Source organism: Phaethon aethereus, assembly GCF_964289735.1.
Source record: "Phaethon aethereus genome assembly, chromosome: 14".
Lineage (NCBI taxonomy): Eukaryota > Metazoa > Chordata > Aves > Phaethontiformes > Phaethontidae > Phaethon > Phaethon aethereus.
The window spans coordinates 19,119,897-19,135,268 of record NC_138590.1 but is presented as its reverse complement, the minus strand read 5'-3'; the positions used below and the strand labels follow the sequence as shown (position 1 = coordinate 19,135,268).

General features: G+C 41.1%; 1 protein-coding gene across 1 annotated transcript in view; it reads left to right on the top strand.

Moving 5' to 3' along the window:
• The window catches only part of RAPGEF6 (Rap guanine nucleotide exchange factor 6), a gene marked incomplete at its 3' end in the record, with an annotated part of 101,649 nt that overhangs the window by 23,850 nt on the left and 62,427 nt on the right, over positions 1-15,372 (top strand). Inside the window, exons 2-4 of the mRNA XM_082006259.1 lie at positions 2,938-3,008; positions 3,628-3,684; positions 5,051-5,134. Of these exons, the coding sequence (XP_081862385.1) occupies positions 2,938-3,008; positions 3,628-3,684; positions 5,051-5,134 (212 nt within the window). The remainder of the gene's footprint in view (positions 1-2,937; positions 3,009-3,627; positions 3,685-5,050; positions 5,135-15,372) is intronic.

Here is a 15,372-nt window from a genome sequence, read left to right as displayed (position 1 = left end):
CGAAATTTTCCTGTTATCAGGAAAAAGTGGGCTAGTTTAGCTGCACATGACCTCTCTTGTTAGACTTGGAAGTGGCATGAGAGGGAGAGGAAGAATTTCACCTGGCTGGCTGTGAAGAATCTATTTAAACAAACAACCAACCCACACTATTTCAAGATGACATGTAGAACACATTGAATGGGTACGTTTGTCGCACTGGAGGCAAGAGGCAGCCTGCTGACCTTCCCGGGAGGTGCGATCTCCAAGTTAGCCCTTGTGCCCGGTGGCACCTGGCAAAGTCACCCACTCTGCTGCAGTAGGAGAGGCGATTGCTTTGAAAGGAAGTTGTTTTTAGGGAGAGTGTTACAGATCCGGATTGAAAAACGCCTACAGAAACAAATGAGTGAGTAGCTAATGCGTTTAGCTTGTTGAAGCATCAGCTGGCTGGCTAGTGAACAATGTGATGTTTCTTATTTATCAATAATTAAAAGCAGTAGTACTGTCCAGAGTGAGGTAAATGCCCTCTGCTGTGACGGGGGAATAGGGAGCTTTGCCTTCCCTCTTCAGTGCTGTGCTCTGGCTGGGCTGTTCTCTCTGCCACCGCACGTCTCGGCAGCCAGAGGCTGAGCTCAGGGATGCTTTCCAGGCATGAATCCCTTGAAGCAAATGTTTATCCCTTTAATTTACCGACTGCTTATTCATCAAGCTCCTAAATAAGCGTGGTGGGTCGGTACGGTAGTGCTGTTTGGCCGGCCTGGCTGCAGGTGGGGTGCAGGAGACAGCCTGCTAGGATTACCCGCTAAGGGGCTGTGCTCTGTGGAGATGCGGAGGATAATTCTCGAGTAAGGATGTGGTCATTTGTCATATGTACAACTTAAACACTTTGTGATTAAACATGAACGTAAGCTTTTCTTCGGCTTACAATTTTCTGTAACTCGTGACAAGAGAACTGCTAGCTTTAAAATGCGTTTTGAAGACGTGTTATATCTTAGTCGCAATTAGGTAGAAAAGTATCGGAAAATGTGGGAAAGCATATATAGACGCAACGACTTATGAAGACTGGAAAATGTAGCTTTAATTCTAACACCAAAGACTAACTCCTCCCCGGCTGCCTGGCAGCCCAGCTTCAACAGGAGTTGAGAGTGTCCGCTGCTCGTCCTCCCGTCCCGTCCCCTCTGAGCATCTGCCTGGGAGAGGAGGACCTCCAGGTGGACGAGGAAGAATGTGGGACTCAGGGGTTTTATTTCAGTTGTTCTGTGGATCCCGTAAGTACAAGGGTACTGTACGGTCGGAGGATATTGTCGCTGCAGTCCTGTGCCTGACGTTTTCTGGTCAAGTCAAGGCAGTTCCCTGCTCAAAGGGGGAGAGCTCAGTAACAGAGCTGGGCCGATGCCTCCAGCGACCCTCTGGCTGCCATCTCTTACGGGCTTCGGTGTTCGAGCACGATCACCGTGAGCGAGTGGTGTGGCTGGGGTCCGATTCGGAGCTGGTGCTCTTGGGTGCTTGGTAGGAAAATCGAGTTTATGGCAATTCACAACTGGAGGATTAAAACGAGGTTGGACAGTGTGAAATGGGATCTTTGTAAATATGTGTTAAGCATTCGGGCCCTCTGTTTAATTTTCATGGGTTTTGGTAATGACATTTAACACAAAAATGAATCGGAGTTTTGTTGGTTTTACATGGCCTGCAATTACATATGACCTTTCATTTGGTATAACAGTCTATATCCGTTATATTTCTAAACATTGACTATTAAGCTGAAGAACTTTTCTAAAGTAAATCCATTGTAAATTCTGAGGCCAGTATTCATATTGATTTATCTTTTGTAAACACTGTATGAATGCAGCACTTGAAAATTCAGAACATACTTTCCAAGGCCAAGCTGGAGAGACTGCTGTGTGGTATATAATGATTTTGTTGTGCATGTATTTAATGCTAACAGCCCACCTGTTCAGGATAGTAAATTAAATGATGAATAGCCCTAGTGAGCTTTTCCCTGGCACGTGGTCTGCACCATCAGCACAGATATTTTTGTGACTGAAGAGGATCCTGTGTAGTGAGAAGTTTAAACAGCTGTATCTCCTAATTACAGCTTCTATGTAAAGTCCCACTTTTAAAGTGAAATAATCTTCACATTTTAATACTGTTGCTTCAAACGAGTTGTTTGCTTCTGTGGTTGCCAATGGATGGCGCTGATGTGATGCTGAGTCTTAGCAGGAGGTGGGAGACAGATCTAAAACGTCATTGTCTTCATCTTCGCCAAAGCGTGTTTTGTAGTAACTGCTAATGTTGCCCTCCAGTCACGGACTGGGCTGAGTTAGAGAGGCAGTAGGACGGAGCAGAGTTTGTAGTAGGGCTACCAGCTAGATCTGAGGTGGACATGAAATAGCTTTTTCTCTCTAAACATTACACTTGTACTATGAAAAGGTACTATGGTTCTCTGCACCGTGTATAGTGGCTAGACTATGTGGTTCTCTGCACCGTGTATAGTGGCTAGACTATGTGGTTTAGGTTTTCGCTAGGGTTCTTTGCCACCAGAAAACTAACTTTGCAAAATTCCCTCTTTAAAGAGGTGTTACAAGGCTTCAGAGATTTTTTTTTTTTTTTTTTATCTTGGATGAATAGGACTGTCCTATTTGGCTTATTCCACATGTTGCTTGCTGCTGTATCCATTCTTGTAAATAATACTTTCAGAGATATTTTTAATGCATCTTTTTCAGTTGTTTATGCATCAGGTGGACTTCACTGTTTTAACTTCCACAGCTTATATGTGGACAGGGTTCTTCAATTCTGCGTGTGTCCTGACCTATCTAGTAACTTGGGCTCTGTCTCTCGAATTATGTCTCATAATTCGAGAGACATTGCAGAATCTGCCTTCTCAGATAATGCTGAAGTGATCAGATGCTGTGAATGAAGTTGCTCATGTCTTTTTTTTTTTCTCTTTCTTTTTCTTTTTAGGACTTAAATACTATCTATTCCTTCCTTCATGGACTGGACATACTTTCACATTTCAGGGAACATCAGCTAAGGTAAAGTACTATGGAGGTAGTTAGTGTTGCTTAGCACAACTGGTATCTATGGCTGTATTTTTGTGGAGATGAGCAAAGCTTCTGTCTGCCTGAAGTTCTAGAGGCAGAGCATTATCCAAGTTCATTGCTGAGCTAAGTCATTGCAATAACGTGGCATGGAATCTAAACTAATTAGCTTTCCTAAGAATGAAGGCAGAGCTTACTCCCATTTGTCTACAAAGGACTGTGTAGACAGTGCCCTATGCTAACTCTAGATTACAAAAGCTTTTTAATGCTTCAGACGTTCGGATGATCTTAGAATACATAAAATGGGAGGCCAACAAAGCACAAAAAGTGTGTTGGAAGTATTTTAGTTCCTTCAGTTCTGTTGCTATGGGTAATTCCGATGTGTGGGAGTGATTTAAACACTTCGAGAACATGCTGTATATTATCTATTTAGATAATGAAGAACACTGTAATAATTTGAATCTTATGGTTAAGCACATCCTTTGTTTAGAACAAAAAAAGTAGTTGAGTTTGAGGTCTTGGAGCCTTAAAGTGATTCTGCTGAAATGTGGTGACTAATGGCTTATGATCTTTGGGGATTAAAATTGAAATTAAACTTCTCCTCCTCCCTCAGAATAATGTCATCAAGTGCCCGCTATGAGAGGTACAAGGGCAACCAAGTTCTCTTTTGGTAAGTACATATCGCTTGTTGGAGCTCTTCAGTACAAGTGTAAGCAAAACCGCTGTTTTGCGTGCTATAATACATCTCTTGCTTTTTCAGTAATTGTAAATGTAAGCGTTTACAACATTTAAGCTTGGCCAGGCTGGTTAAAAGCTTTGACAGGAGGTGGTTGTAACAGTAGTACAGTGTTGACATTTGAGAGGTGCCCGGGAGTTACCAGCACGTCTCCCATGGACAATCGAGGAGTGTGTGCGTGCGCGCATACAGGATCAGTTAAAAAGCAGGTAGCATGCAGGATCAATTAAAAAGCAGGTAGCGTCACCTCTTCGGGTCGTGGGAGCCGTGGTGAGGACTCAGTAGGTGGCACTCTTCCCCTGGAGCTGGCACCGACTGCAGTGCCAGGAGCCCAGTTGCTTTGTAGGCTTATCCTGTGTTGGAGGAGTGATGGGGCGCAAACGCTCTCTCTTCTTCTAAATTGCTAGCATCAGTATTTTAGCTTAGCCTTCTTTTTGGGTTCTTGCTGGGAGGCAAATATGCTTCCCCCCCTTATTTTACCATTGCTTATGGTGTATTTATCCTCTCACAGTTAATCTTAGCTTTCTGTATAAGACACATTTTCCAGTACACCCGAGTCTAAATGAGGTGCCACCTACTAGTTCGTGTGGTGGGTATGTGTGACACGGACCTGTTCCAGTACCGGGTCGATGTGTATTTGTGGGGTTGCCTGCTGGAAGAGGAAGGAAGGTGATGTTAGGCTGTAGCTGGGAAGTGTCAATGCAGTGCTCTAGGAAGAGGCAAAATCTACTGCAGTAAAACGCGGTGCCTTCTGGGCAGACCTATAGCTCTGGGCTGAAATGTCAGCAGATCCCCTGTACGTCCATCTGGGGTCGGGCAGCACAACAGGAGACAATACAGCATGTGGTGCAAGAGCACAGATGGAGGAATGCAAAGCAGGAATCAGATGTATGAGTCTCATATTTTATCCGTAACACTTGACAGGTCCATGTAATATTACTGTCTCTGTAGAATTGCTAATCAACTTTAGCACGGAATAAAAATTTTCCTGTATTTGTAGCTTTACGTACACTTTCACTGGAATGAATTTTTTTTTTTACTGAAAAATAATAATTTCATTTTAATAAAATTTTTAAGTTGACTTGAATGTCACACTGTAAGGTATAAGAAATATTCTGGATGTAGACGTTTTTTAAAAAGTTAATTCTTGGTAGCATTCAGTGAAAGTTCTTAGGTTTCCAGTCCACATACCAAATTGGTACAGTGATCGATCATTATTTTACTATAATAACGTTTTGGATAATGTATTTTTGAGCTGCTGCATGAGGAAAGTAGTTACTGATGATTTCTTTTCTTACAGCTCGGAAACTATTGCAAGATGCTGGTATATACTGCTTTCTGGATCTGTGCTCATGAAGGATTCCATGTTTTTACCACCTTGCAGGTACGTGAAATAGTTGTTGTTGAAGGTAAGGCAAGATTTCTTTTTTAATAAATGCTTTCTTACGTGTTCATGTTACTGTAAATTTTTCACAATTTTAATTTTTTTTATTGTTTTGTTTTTTAAAAGTTTGTTAGTAGAAGAAATGTTCTGCCAATTTCATTTAAATTCCCTTTCACTTTTCCTGCGCATTGAAATGTCTGTGTGAAATACTGCACTTCATGGGTTTTAAATCTCATTTGGCTTTAAGTTTATAAGAGAATTTGTAGTTAGCTTGTTAACTCTTTGAATAATTCCTGTTGTGTAACTCTTTTGTGTCGAGTTCTGTGTCTCAAAAAACATGATTATAGATCACATACAGCCTCCAACCAAATGGTAGAAGCTATTTAATGGCATACATGATTTTTATGCAAAGCACGAAAATAGAGACCAGCAGTATCGGTTACAGGGAGCATATGACAGGAGTCTGACTGCATCTCATAGCTGAAGCACAGTGAAAGTTGTGACATGCTTTCACTGAAGCCTAGTACTTGAGCTTGACCTTGCTGCACTGTAATACTCTGCTTGACCTTGTACATCACTGAAACTTTACTTCACTATGTCTTGAAGCTGCATGTTACTTATTTGTATTGAAGCTGCACTTCTAGGTTAGCAGGCGTGGTTTTAAAAAAAACAAAACTTAGACTTGCCTTTGTGTCCAGTTTGAATGATTTTTGGTGAGATTAACAAAAGTACTGCTGCCCCTTAAATAAAGGTTTTCCCCCTGCCTGGTGGTTTTGTGACGGCCTCCATCTCCCATGGGCAGTGGGGCACTGGCTCACTCCGGCAGCCAATGCTGCCTTCGTGCTCGCCAGCGTGGTCTCCTCTCTGGTGGTGCCTTGCTGCTGCCGGGCTGGAGCAGGGCTGCTTCCCTTCTCGCCGTAACACGGCACAATGAGGTTAATAAAGAGTGGGTACCAACTTAATGTGAATGTCTTTCCTTTCATCGTAAATGCATCCACACTGAGCTGTCTGTGAAACTTGGATTAATTGGTGAGGCTTTAATCATCGTGAGTTGACCATGAGTTGGTAGACTTAAAAATGTCAACTCCAGCTCAAATACATTTCCATATACTTGAATTTCATGGTAAGTACTAGTAAGAACATGTAGGATTGAATTGTTCAACTCAGTTCTTGGTTAGCTGTAGGCTGGGTGTTAAACTCTTAATGCTCCGTGAGTGATTGAAGTTCAGCCAGAAGTGAGGACATGGCAAGTTGATATTTGCATAAAACCTAGATAAAATTGTTTTGCTTAACTTGAGGAATAAGTCACTTTAGCACATCACTAAGGTTTTTTGTGTCTTTTTTAAAAAAAAAAAAAGCCCAAACAGATCTGTTGTTGCTAATTCACAAGATTACAGCTAGTTTTATTATGGATAGTGATGAAAAATAGCTGCTGGATGGTGAAAGGGTCACAGAATTCTGTTAGATGAAACTGCTGGCAGGTCACAATATACATGGAGGGGTTCCTGGGGTGTATTGTCTCCTTACGTAGCGAGCTCACGTGAGAAGCAAGAGAATGCACTCCTCTGTGGGGTAGCCAGGCTGTTCCCTGTCCGTGTCTTCATTGCAATGGGGGGAAAAAATGGAAGATTAAAATATCAGAGGAGCTTGGATGTGCTAAAGGTTTGGACGAGAAATGCACACAAGTACAATTAGATAAACTAAAATTATTGTTAATTAGTTAAGGAGTGCAAAAGGATGCTGAAAATCTTTGAACCTTTTTGTTTCCCCTAATGCTTTTGACTCGGGGGCCACCTGTAAACTCCTCCTCCCCTTGCTTCTTCCCTGGGACACTGGGGCACGCACATGGGTGGGGAAGGAGAATCGCCACTTGGACACGAGGACAGGGGAAGGAAGATTTGTTCAAGTTAAACACATGTATTGTCCAACCTTAATTTATAATTTAATGCTTTCTTGATATTTTATTTTAATTTACTTTTTTTTCAAGTGCTGTATAGCAGTGGCATAAACTTATTTCCCTGGCCTGAATACCTCGTATAACATTTTTAGTTGAGGGAGCTGCACAGTCACCAATCACTTACAGATTATTTTCATATGAAACAGTGTCCTGGAAAATTTAGTAGTATTCTTTTATAATTGTAATTAGCAGCATTTTAATTACATTTAAAGTAATATTTAATGTTACGCATTATTCCTTGTCCCCAACCAAGTTCCTGATTATGTGAGTCATTCTGAAAGGATGGTTAAAAACATGTCTGCAAGGAAAAGCAACATTGCCTTCGTTCTAATTGCCTCAGGTATTACAGAGCTATTCTTTTTGATAGGAAACAAAAATAAGTCTCAGGTTTTTTTTTTTTTTACTTAAGCTGTAACAGTAGAAATGATCCACAGTATACCATTGGGTGTAAATAGTCTTTGAAGTACAGGTTTTTTTATTTTTGAAAATTTTCTATTCAATGTTGATAACATAGTAAAGTTATTTACTTGAATTGACTTTTGGTTGGGTTGTTTGTTTGTTTGTTTTTAAAATCTCTTGCTGCAGCTTGGTGTTGCTCTCTGCTTTGATTTTTAGAAAATAATGCCTGACCGTCTTTGGAAATACTATTTACTGTAATATGAAGAAAAATTGTATGAGTTTAAAAGAGGATATGGAGGACATTTGTCCATTCAAAGAATTCATCTTTGATGAAGAACTTGATGCTGTGCTCCCTATGCCTAAGGAGCATATGGTCCTATACCCATATGATATTAGTGAAATAAACTTTATGGAAGAGGACATTGTTTGGGATACTGATTGATCTCATTGCCACAACAGGAAAGTGGTGGGCAAGTGTAGGGAATGAAGAGAAAACCACGCTTGAAGCGTTCTGAGATTGCTGAAGGGAATGGGGACATCCTCCCAGCCAGCTAAGTTTTTTGTAAGCTCGCTGCTGCTCAGACCCTGGTGTCAGATGAAGCTTAGCTGTTTGATTTGCTGAATATGGTAGAAATGTGTCAACACGTGAACAGAGGTGCACAAGCTTGAGACGGGTGCCATCTGCGCAGAAACGATGCAGGAGGCTGAGACGGCTTTGAGACGTCCTGGGGGAAAATGGATGAGGACCAAAACAGAATCCTTAATGTGAGGAAGGTGGTAACTACCAAAGGTGAGAATTTAGGCTTTAATCTGGAGACCTCCTAGTGCTTCGAAAAGGTCAAGAGCCAGGTTTGAGTAACTGTCGTTCTGGAAGAACTGGGGAGATGGAGGCATTTTCTGAAACAGATAATAGCGAATGGATTCTAGTTTGAAACTCAGTCCTTGTGTATATGTTGTAAGAACCCCCACTTCTCAGTTATCCCTTTATAATGTTGACATGGTAATTTCAATTTTATGTTTGTTCTTTGGAGCATTTGACAAACACTTCATATTTAAAGAACTTCAGGGTTCTTTGCTGGGAATACTGGAACACTTTGTTTTGTGTGGTGTTTTTTTTTTTTTTCTCCCCGCATAAAATGTGAGAAGCGGGATGTTGGTGTTTTTCATTAGAGGAAGCTGGTTTCCTGAGCAATAGGGGGGTTTAAGGCCCCTGTTTCTTGTAAAGTTGTTGTTTTTAATCTCTTTTATTTGGCAGTCATTCTTCAAAATTCAGGCTTGTGTTGTAAACTAACTGCCTAGCAACTTTTGTTTAATAATTATATGAGAAACTGCTGTTAGAACTGATTGTTAGTGAGATACTTTCAATCTCCACAAACAAGACTGGAAGGTGATGATGATTTACTGACTGTTCCCTGGTATGTCCTCACAATACTTGTCCTTTTTCTGTCATCTGCCCTATGATTACCTTGACAGATAGGAGGAGGCTTTAGTAGTCAATGGTAAACTTAACCTGGTTAAGATGTTGGTTAAGTTCTCCTTCGTTTACATGCCTTGTTTCATCCACTGTCTACCATTCGGTATTTTCAGAGTCAACAGAGCTTCAGGGAAACCTTAATATTCTTCTGCAGGTCTTTTAGAAATAAGATATTCTGTAGATTGAAGTCTGAAGGAGGTGTAGCCCCACGGATGCGTAAGAAGGTGGGCAGCCACTGCTTTATTGACTTTCTGTAAGTATTTGAATGACTAATAGCGTAAGCTGTGGCTCGCTGTGCTTGAGAAGGGCTTTTTGTGCAACTTGGATGAATTTGTGTGCAAGCCATAATTCAGAAATCGGCTTAAAAATTGGAGGAGTAAAACTTGCATCCAGGTATGATAAACCTAGTCAATATTCTTACGCTGATGATCATGATGAGAAAAGCCGTGTAAGATTTTTAAGGTAAGAAGCAGATCAATCAGTAATATCGGGTACAAAGATGGCATAACCTTGATTACCCTAGTGCCTGGAGAATGGGTTTGTCAATAGATTTGGCATAGTAGGAAAAGAATTTGCTTCTAACATGAAAGTGATGGCTGGAACAAAAGAACAGGATTGATGGATTTTGTGGAAGGAAAATCATGTCAGCAAGTTAAAGAGATTTTTGTGTTAACCTTGCTTGTTAATCAAGATAATTCATGTGAACAGGATATTTGAAGGAGATTACTCACAGCAAGATTAGCCATAGGAAATATATCAAGGGCCTGGAGGAACTTTTGAAGCCAATTATGTGGATGACAGCCTCCTACAGCTGTGAGAATTGAACCTCGAGGGGGAAAATACAAAGTCTTGAAACATTCAAGATGTAGTCTTACTAAAAACAAACACTCCTCTTTTCCGAGCCCTTCCAAGAAATTCAGGAACAGCCCTTCCAAAATCTCACAAGTGGAGAAAATTGATATCACTGTCCTATTCAGGTAGTGCATTTCTTGGCTAAAACCACTCCAGCCAAAATGGACTCATGGTTGTATGGTGGTATCTTTTCACGAGAGTTGTAGGCGTGTCAATTGACTCAATAAAGCCATTTGTCTTTCTCTTCATGGGTAAAAGGAGAAGATGTAAATGCTTAGAACAAGAAAATTGTCATAATGAAAGAGGAACTCCATTTTTGCATTATGGGTTGAAATTATTTTAGCTTATTTTGTATTAAGTTAATATTTGTGAATAACAATATTTTAATGTATTTTGAAACTTACTGTGGCTATTAATAGCTTTTCAGTCTATTCTGTGTGAAGTACCAGAAGCACAGAAAAGTCTGTGCTTTGGCAGGACTGTGTTGGTAAATAAGAATGCAGGATTAAAGACTTGCAATTTGCCCAACTTAAATTTCTTGTATTTTAGAAATCTTTAAATTTTGATGTATGTAACTTTGTTTTCAAATATATTTATACCTCGAATGTATCATCTAAAACCAGATCAGTTTTATTCCTAAAACCTGTAGTGCTGTTTTTTTGCAAACCCTCATGAAGTTGTGCCATTCGCTGAAGAACTAAATGAGCGACTTGGAGCTCCTGCATTCCCAGCTTCTGCCAGTAAAAGGTATACTGGCGTTTTTCTCCCACTGTTCCTTCCTTTCCAGATTTAACTTTCCTAAATAGCGCTTTCTGCCTAGAGTGTGCCTGCTGTATCCAAGCTCCATCCCAGGCCTCCTTAGCCTCTGTCCTTCTTCTTCTTTCTCGTCTCTATCCCAGCCTCTGCCATTTGGGGTGTAATGGCTGTAGTGTGGGATATTGCTTTTCCTCTGTCAGCTGCTGAGGTCTGGATACATATGCATGCCAGTCCGCTGCTGCATGCAGTAAACATAGTTTTTGACAAACGTGCTGTTGTCAGTAAGGTTCCGAATTGTGATGCTGATTGAAACAATTGTAATTTAAATCTCTCTGTGTGACTGTAAAAATTTCAGAGGTCTTAGGACGATACTTCGTTGATGTGCGTTTGCTTCAGACTTCAAAGCTCTTTGCAACTAACTGTTGTAGACTATTTTTCTGCTTTCAAGAAAACAGCTTTAGGCTTACATCCCTGTGCTGAGCAAGACCAGATAGATTTTATACTTGCCGCTGGATAAGAAGCAGTGGTTATTCGGTGCATTTGTGGCTGTAGATGAGGTGCTGTTCTCCCTGGGTGTTGCTGTGAGTGGTGGCTGTAACTCGTAGCATTGCCTGACAGCCAGTAAGTAAACTAACGCTGTAAGACAATGTGGGAATGCTACCAATAAATGTATTTTGTAAAGCTAATTAATTCCGGTATGGTTGTTCATATTGAAATTCTTCTGGCGGCGCTAGCGCTGTGATGAAGGTACTCTTGAGGGGAAAAAGGGAATGTGATGGAGAAGAGGCAGCGCACCGGTCTGCCGGGGTGCAGCTCCTCGTACCGGAGGTGCTGCCACTGAGTAAGGGCTGGGAAAGTTGCAAACACATGGTGCATCTTTTTTGACACGGAGGAGCATAATAAAGACAGACTGTATCCAGACCTGTCACAACTAAATGACCAAATAATCTTGTCTGCAGTTCCCCAGCCCTGAGTAATTGCCTTTTGTTCCGTTCATAGTTTCTTAACAGCTGCTCTGTAGAAGTTCTAGAGAGCGCAGGGGATGCTGTCGCACCACAGAAGTGTTTTATTGGCTAAACTAAAAAAGTCCAAGAGATGTAAGATTAGAAGCAAAGGGTAATGTGTGGTTTGTTTATATCTAAAATATAGTTTTACTAAGACTATCTAGTCCCGTGGCCTGGAACAGCTGCAAAGCTTCACAGAAAGCGGTAGGTCAGATACAGGCTGCTTCAAAGCATCATCGTGTTCAGGGTATAAAGTTATTAGCATAGACGTCTTGAGCTTGCAGCCTGCAAATTGAGTAGCGTGTTATGCAGCTTCCAAAATCATTCCCAATTAAAACTTCCAGCAAGCTTAGTAGAGAAACCTGCTAAATGTTCTTGTTATTAAGAGCTAATGCAAAAATGGTTTCTGATGCCTGAGCATTAATTGAAATCGGTATTTTGCATTCAGCTGTGTATCTTGTGGTTTCAGGTTTCCTTTAAACTATTTTCTGATGGAGTGAAGTGTTCTAATATTTTTATAATTAAGTTACTTTGAAATGCTCAGGATGTGCGCTGAGCATACTTTTTCATGTAGCATCATGAAAACCCTGCCACCTGCATTTGCTGAAACTTTTGGTCTGCGCTCATGTAACTTTTTTTCCCCCGTCTCCGTTCTCTCTTTTGCAAACAGAGTGCATTTGGAGGCTGCTCAGCGGTTTGCAGTGCCGTGGGAAACGCTGCGAACTCCTGACGGTACCGTGTGGGCTGTCGCTGCGTGCTGCAGGAAGGGAGCCGAGGGACTCCCCGGCGGCCCTGTTTTTCAGATGATGGTCGATCTGAGAAAAATCTAGAGGAAATTAAGACCTTCGTGCAGATGCCCAGAAAAGCAAGTTATTCCCGTGAGGATTTCAGTGTCGATTACACTCATATGCCACGACTGCAATGGAAGAAGGGCAGATTCTGCCTTCTGTAGCCGCAGTCAGCGTGGCCGTGCTGCTGCCGATTATGTGGCTATGCAGGTTTTCCCCTTGTTCTTACTCCCCAGCAATGACAAGGAATTTAAGTGTAAAATTATGTTTTTTAGAGTGTTTGGATTGGGCTTTAATAATAGTAATGGCTGTTCCAAGCTATTCATAATATACTTGTACAATACACTCAGTGGTAACTGAATTGATTTTGTCTTGGATCCGAGCAGCAGTGACACTGTAGTCGATATCGCGGGTGGCTGCTGGAGGAGCTGTTTTGCACGAGAGGCACTCTTTGAGGAGAGGAAAAGTGAAATGCTTTTCAAATGAAGGGTAAGCCCTGACTTGTGGAAAAACAAACAAACAAAAAACTCCCAACACCCACACAATGAAGCATTTTCATTTGTTAAAAGACCAGCCAACCCAACATGTCCATTTCTTATGCAGCTCGACTCTTCCAGGCCAGGTTCTGCACTTGCATGCAAAATGATTTTGCGCTGGAGAATCCAGCCAGGTTACTGGGCGCGTGGGGTCACGGGGTTCTCTTTGCAGTGGCAAAAAGTACAATTTGTCTTCATCTTTATGTTCCTAAAGCAGCCTGACAGGCAGACTGGCAGCTTGAGAGACAAATATATTCATAAGAACAAAATACCTGCAAAAAATTGCAAACCCTTTGTTTGCTATAGTGATAAACTGGTTTCTTGGTGTCCTAGTCCAGTCCTACAAGTAATACAGTACCGAGTATTGCTGCGGAGAGCTTTATCGACAACCGCAGATAACGACGTGCGTTACTGATACCAACTTACATAGCCAGGATAATTTCATGATTTTGTAGTTCCTGGAAAATATAGAAAAATCTTAAAGTGCCTGACATCTCATCATTGAAGTCTTTGATGTGTGAAATATCTGAAAATACCGTTTCGGGATGTAGTAGAATATTGTACATTTGAAGATGCCTGCTAATTAGTGTTCAAACAAATAATAAGGCATTCAATCTCAATCTCCATCTATTTGTAGGCTGAAAGCTCTTCAGGACAGGCTGTGTTTTTACCTTTATGTATGTACTTCATGTGTGTACCTTTATGTACTGTATTTTGAGTGTTGCATAATGAGAAACCATCAGTAATTAATAACTTCAGCATACTGATATCAAGAAATTCTCAAGTTAAATGTGATTGCCTTTCCTTAAGTTTGTCAGTGTTGAAATTCCAGATGTATTTCAGCATCAAATGCTCAGATTGCTTAACAGCTGGATATTAAGCATTTTTCAGGCTTGTGTTTAGAAAGCTTTAAGTATTTGTATACATCCTATTTAAAGAACTACTTTTTTATGTTCAAAATATATTGGAGTCTTTTGTAGGTAGCTTGCTTTGTAAAAGCAAGGTTTGTTATAACAGCTCCAGTGCCTTAAAGCAGTTTTAAAGCCTTTCCTTCTTGTATACTGTTAGGTCGTGTTAAAATGCTAGTATTTTTGGGGGGTGGGCGTGAGTTTGAAAACTGTGAGTTTTTTCGGATACCAAAGGCTCTCTCCAGTGAACAGTTTTGTTCCATCCCGTGTCAGTGAAGTCAAGCATGTACTCAAGTGCTTGCACGTTTAAGATTTTGGAGTTCAGCTCTGCAATCACGGAAGGATTTCTCTGTGCTGGCAATTTGTGCAGTGGAAAAGATGAACCGGGTGACACAGCTGATAGAGAGACCTGGGATATTTGCAGTTCTGGGCTTTTATGTTTCGGTGGCTCTAGTCTGATCCCACAGCCTCAATGCCCATTAGTGGTTGGTATGTGATACCATGCCAGTCTAACTTGCATTCCTTTCTCACATGATGCAATTGCTTAAGCGTTTTTAATTATGAATAGCAGTGAATCAGGAGGAAAACAAGGTTTCTTGCAAATGAGGCATCCATAAATCAAGGTCAAACAAAGCTACCTTTGGTATGTGGAAGACATTTTTTTCCCATGACAGTGTTGCAAGCCAGCGAGTGAGTGTCTGCAAATTAATGATGCAGATGCAATAGATGAATATTAAGTGACAGGAGCGTACCATAAAATTATAAATTAAAAAAGCATAATGTAGTTTATAGTACTGACTTTTCTGGACTTCCAACAGTGGGAAGCTGTAGAATAATGATGTTAAATTTAAGACCCTGTTAAAATATGCACAATTGAATATACAGATGAAGCAAAATTTTAATTGGTGGATCATTTAAAACTTTAATGGTTATACCATACCAAAGTATGTCCTTTGTCATAGTTTTTACTGTATTCTAAGTAGAGCTTAATTTACAGTAGTTTCATGTTTTCTCACACTTCTAGTATTTGTATTAGTTTAAATTCTTAATTGGATCATTTTTCCCACTCTCTGCTTGAAAGCGCTAAAGAGCACGTAACATGCTGTACCTTAGTGAGGCTTTCCTGCTTTTCTCCCGTATCTCCCCGCATACGACATCAAGAGGACTTAACGTTTAGGGGCACGTTACCGTTGGAGAGGCTGCTGCGATGCTTTGTAAGCAGAGATGCTGGTGGCCAGCTGAAATGGGCTTGTCGGCTCGGACCTCCCTGGGGAGCAAACCTGGCCTGGTGACATGACTTCCATGGTCACGGTCTCACGGGAAGGTGGTGATCTGTTGAAGTGCCGAGTTGGGTATCCACTAAGAGTAAGGAACGACAGCTCCTGCAAGCCACACCACGTCCTCTTTGCACTAGAGCAAAGGAAGGATTAGTCCCAAAAGAAGAGATAGCCCTATCTCTTCCAGAATTAGATGTGCAACTTTTCTGAGCTCCCTTCTGTGAGAAGGAGCATATTTTAGGTTTGGCTGGGTGTTCAATGGCCAACTATAAAGACTTACCTGAATA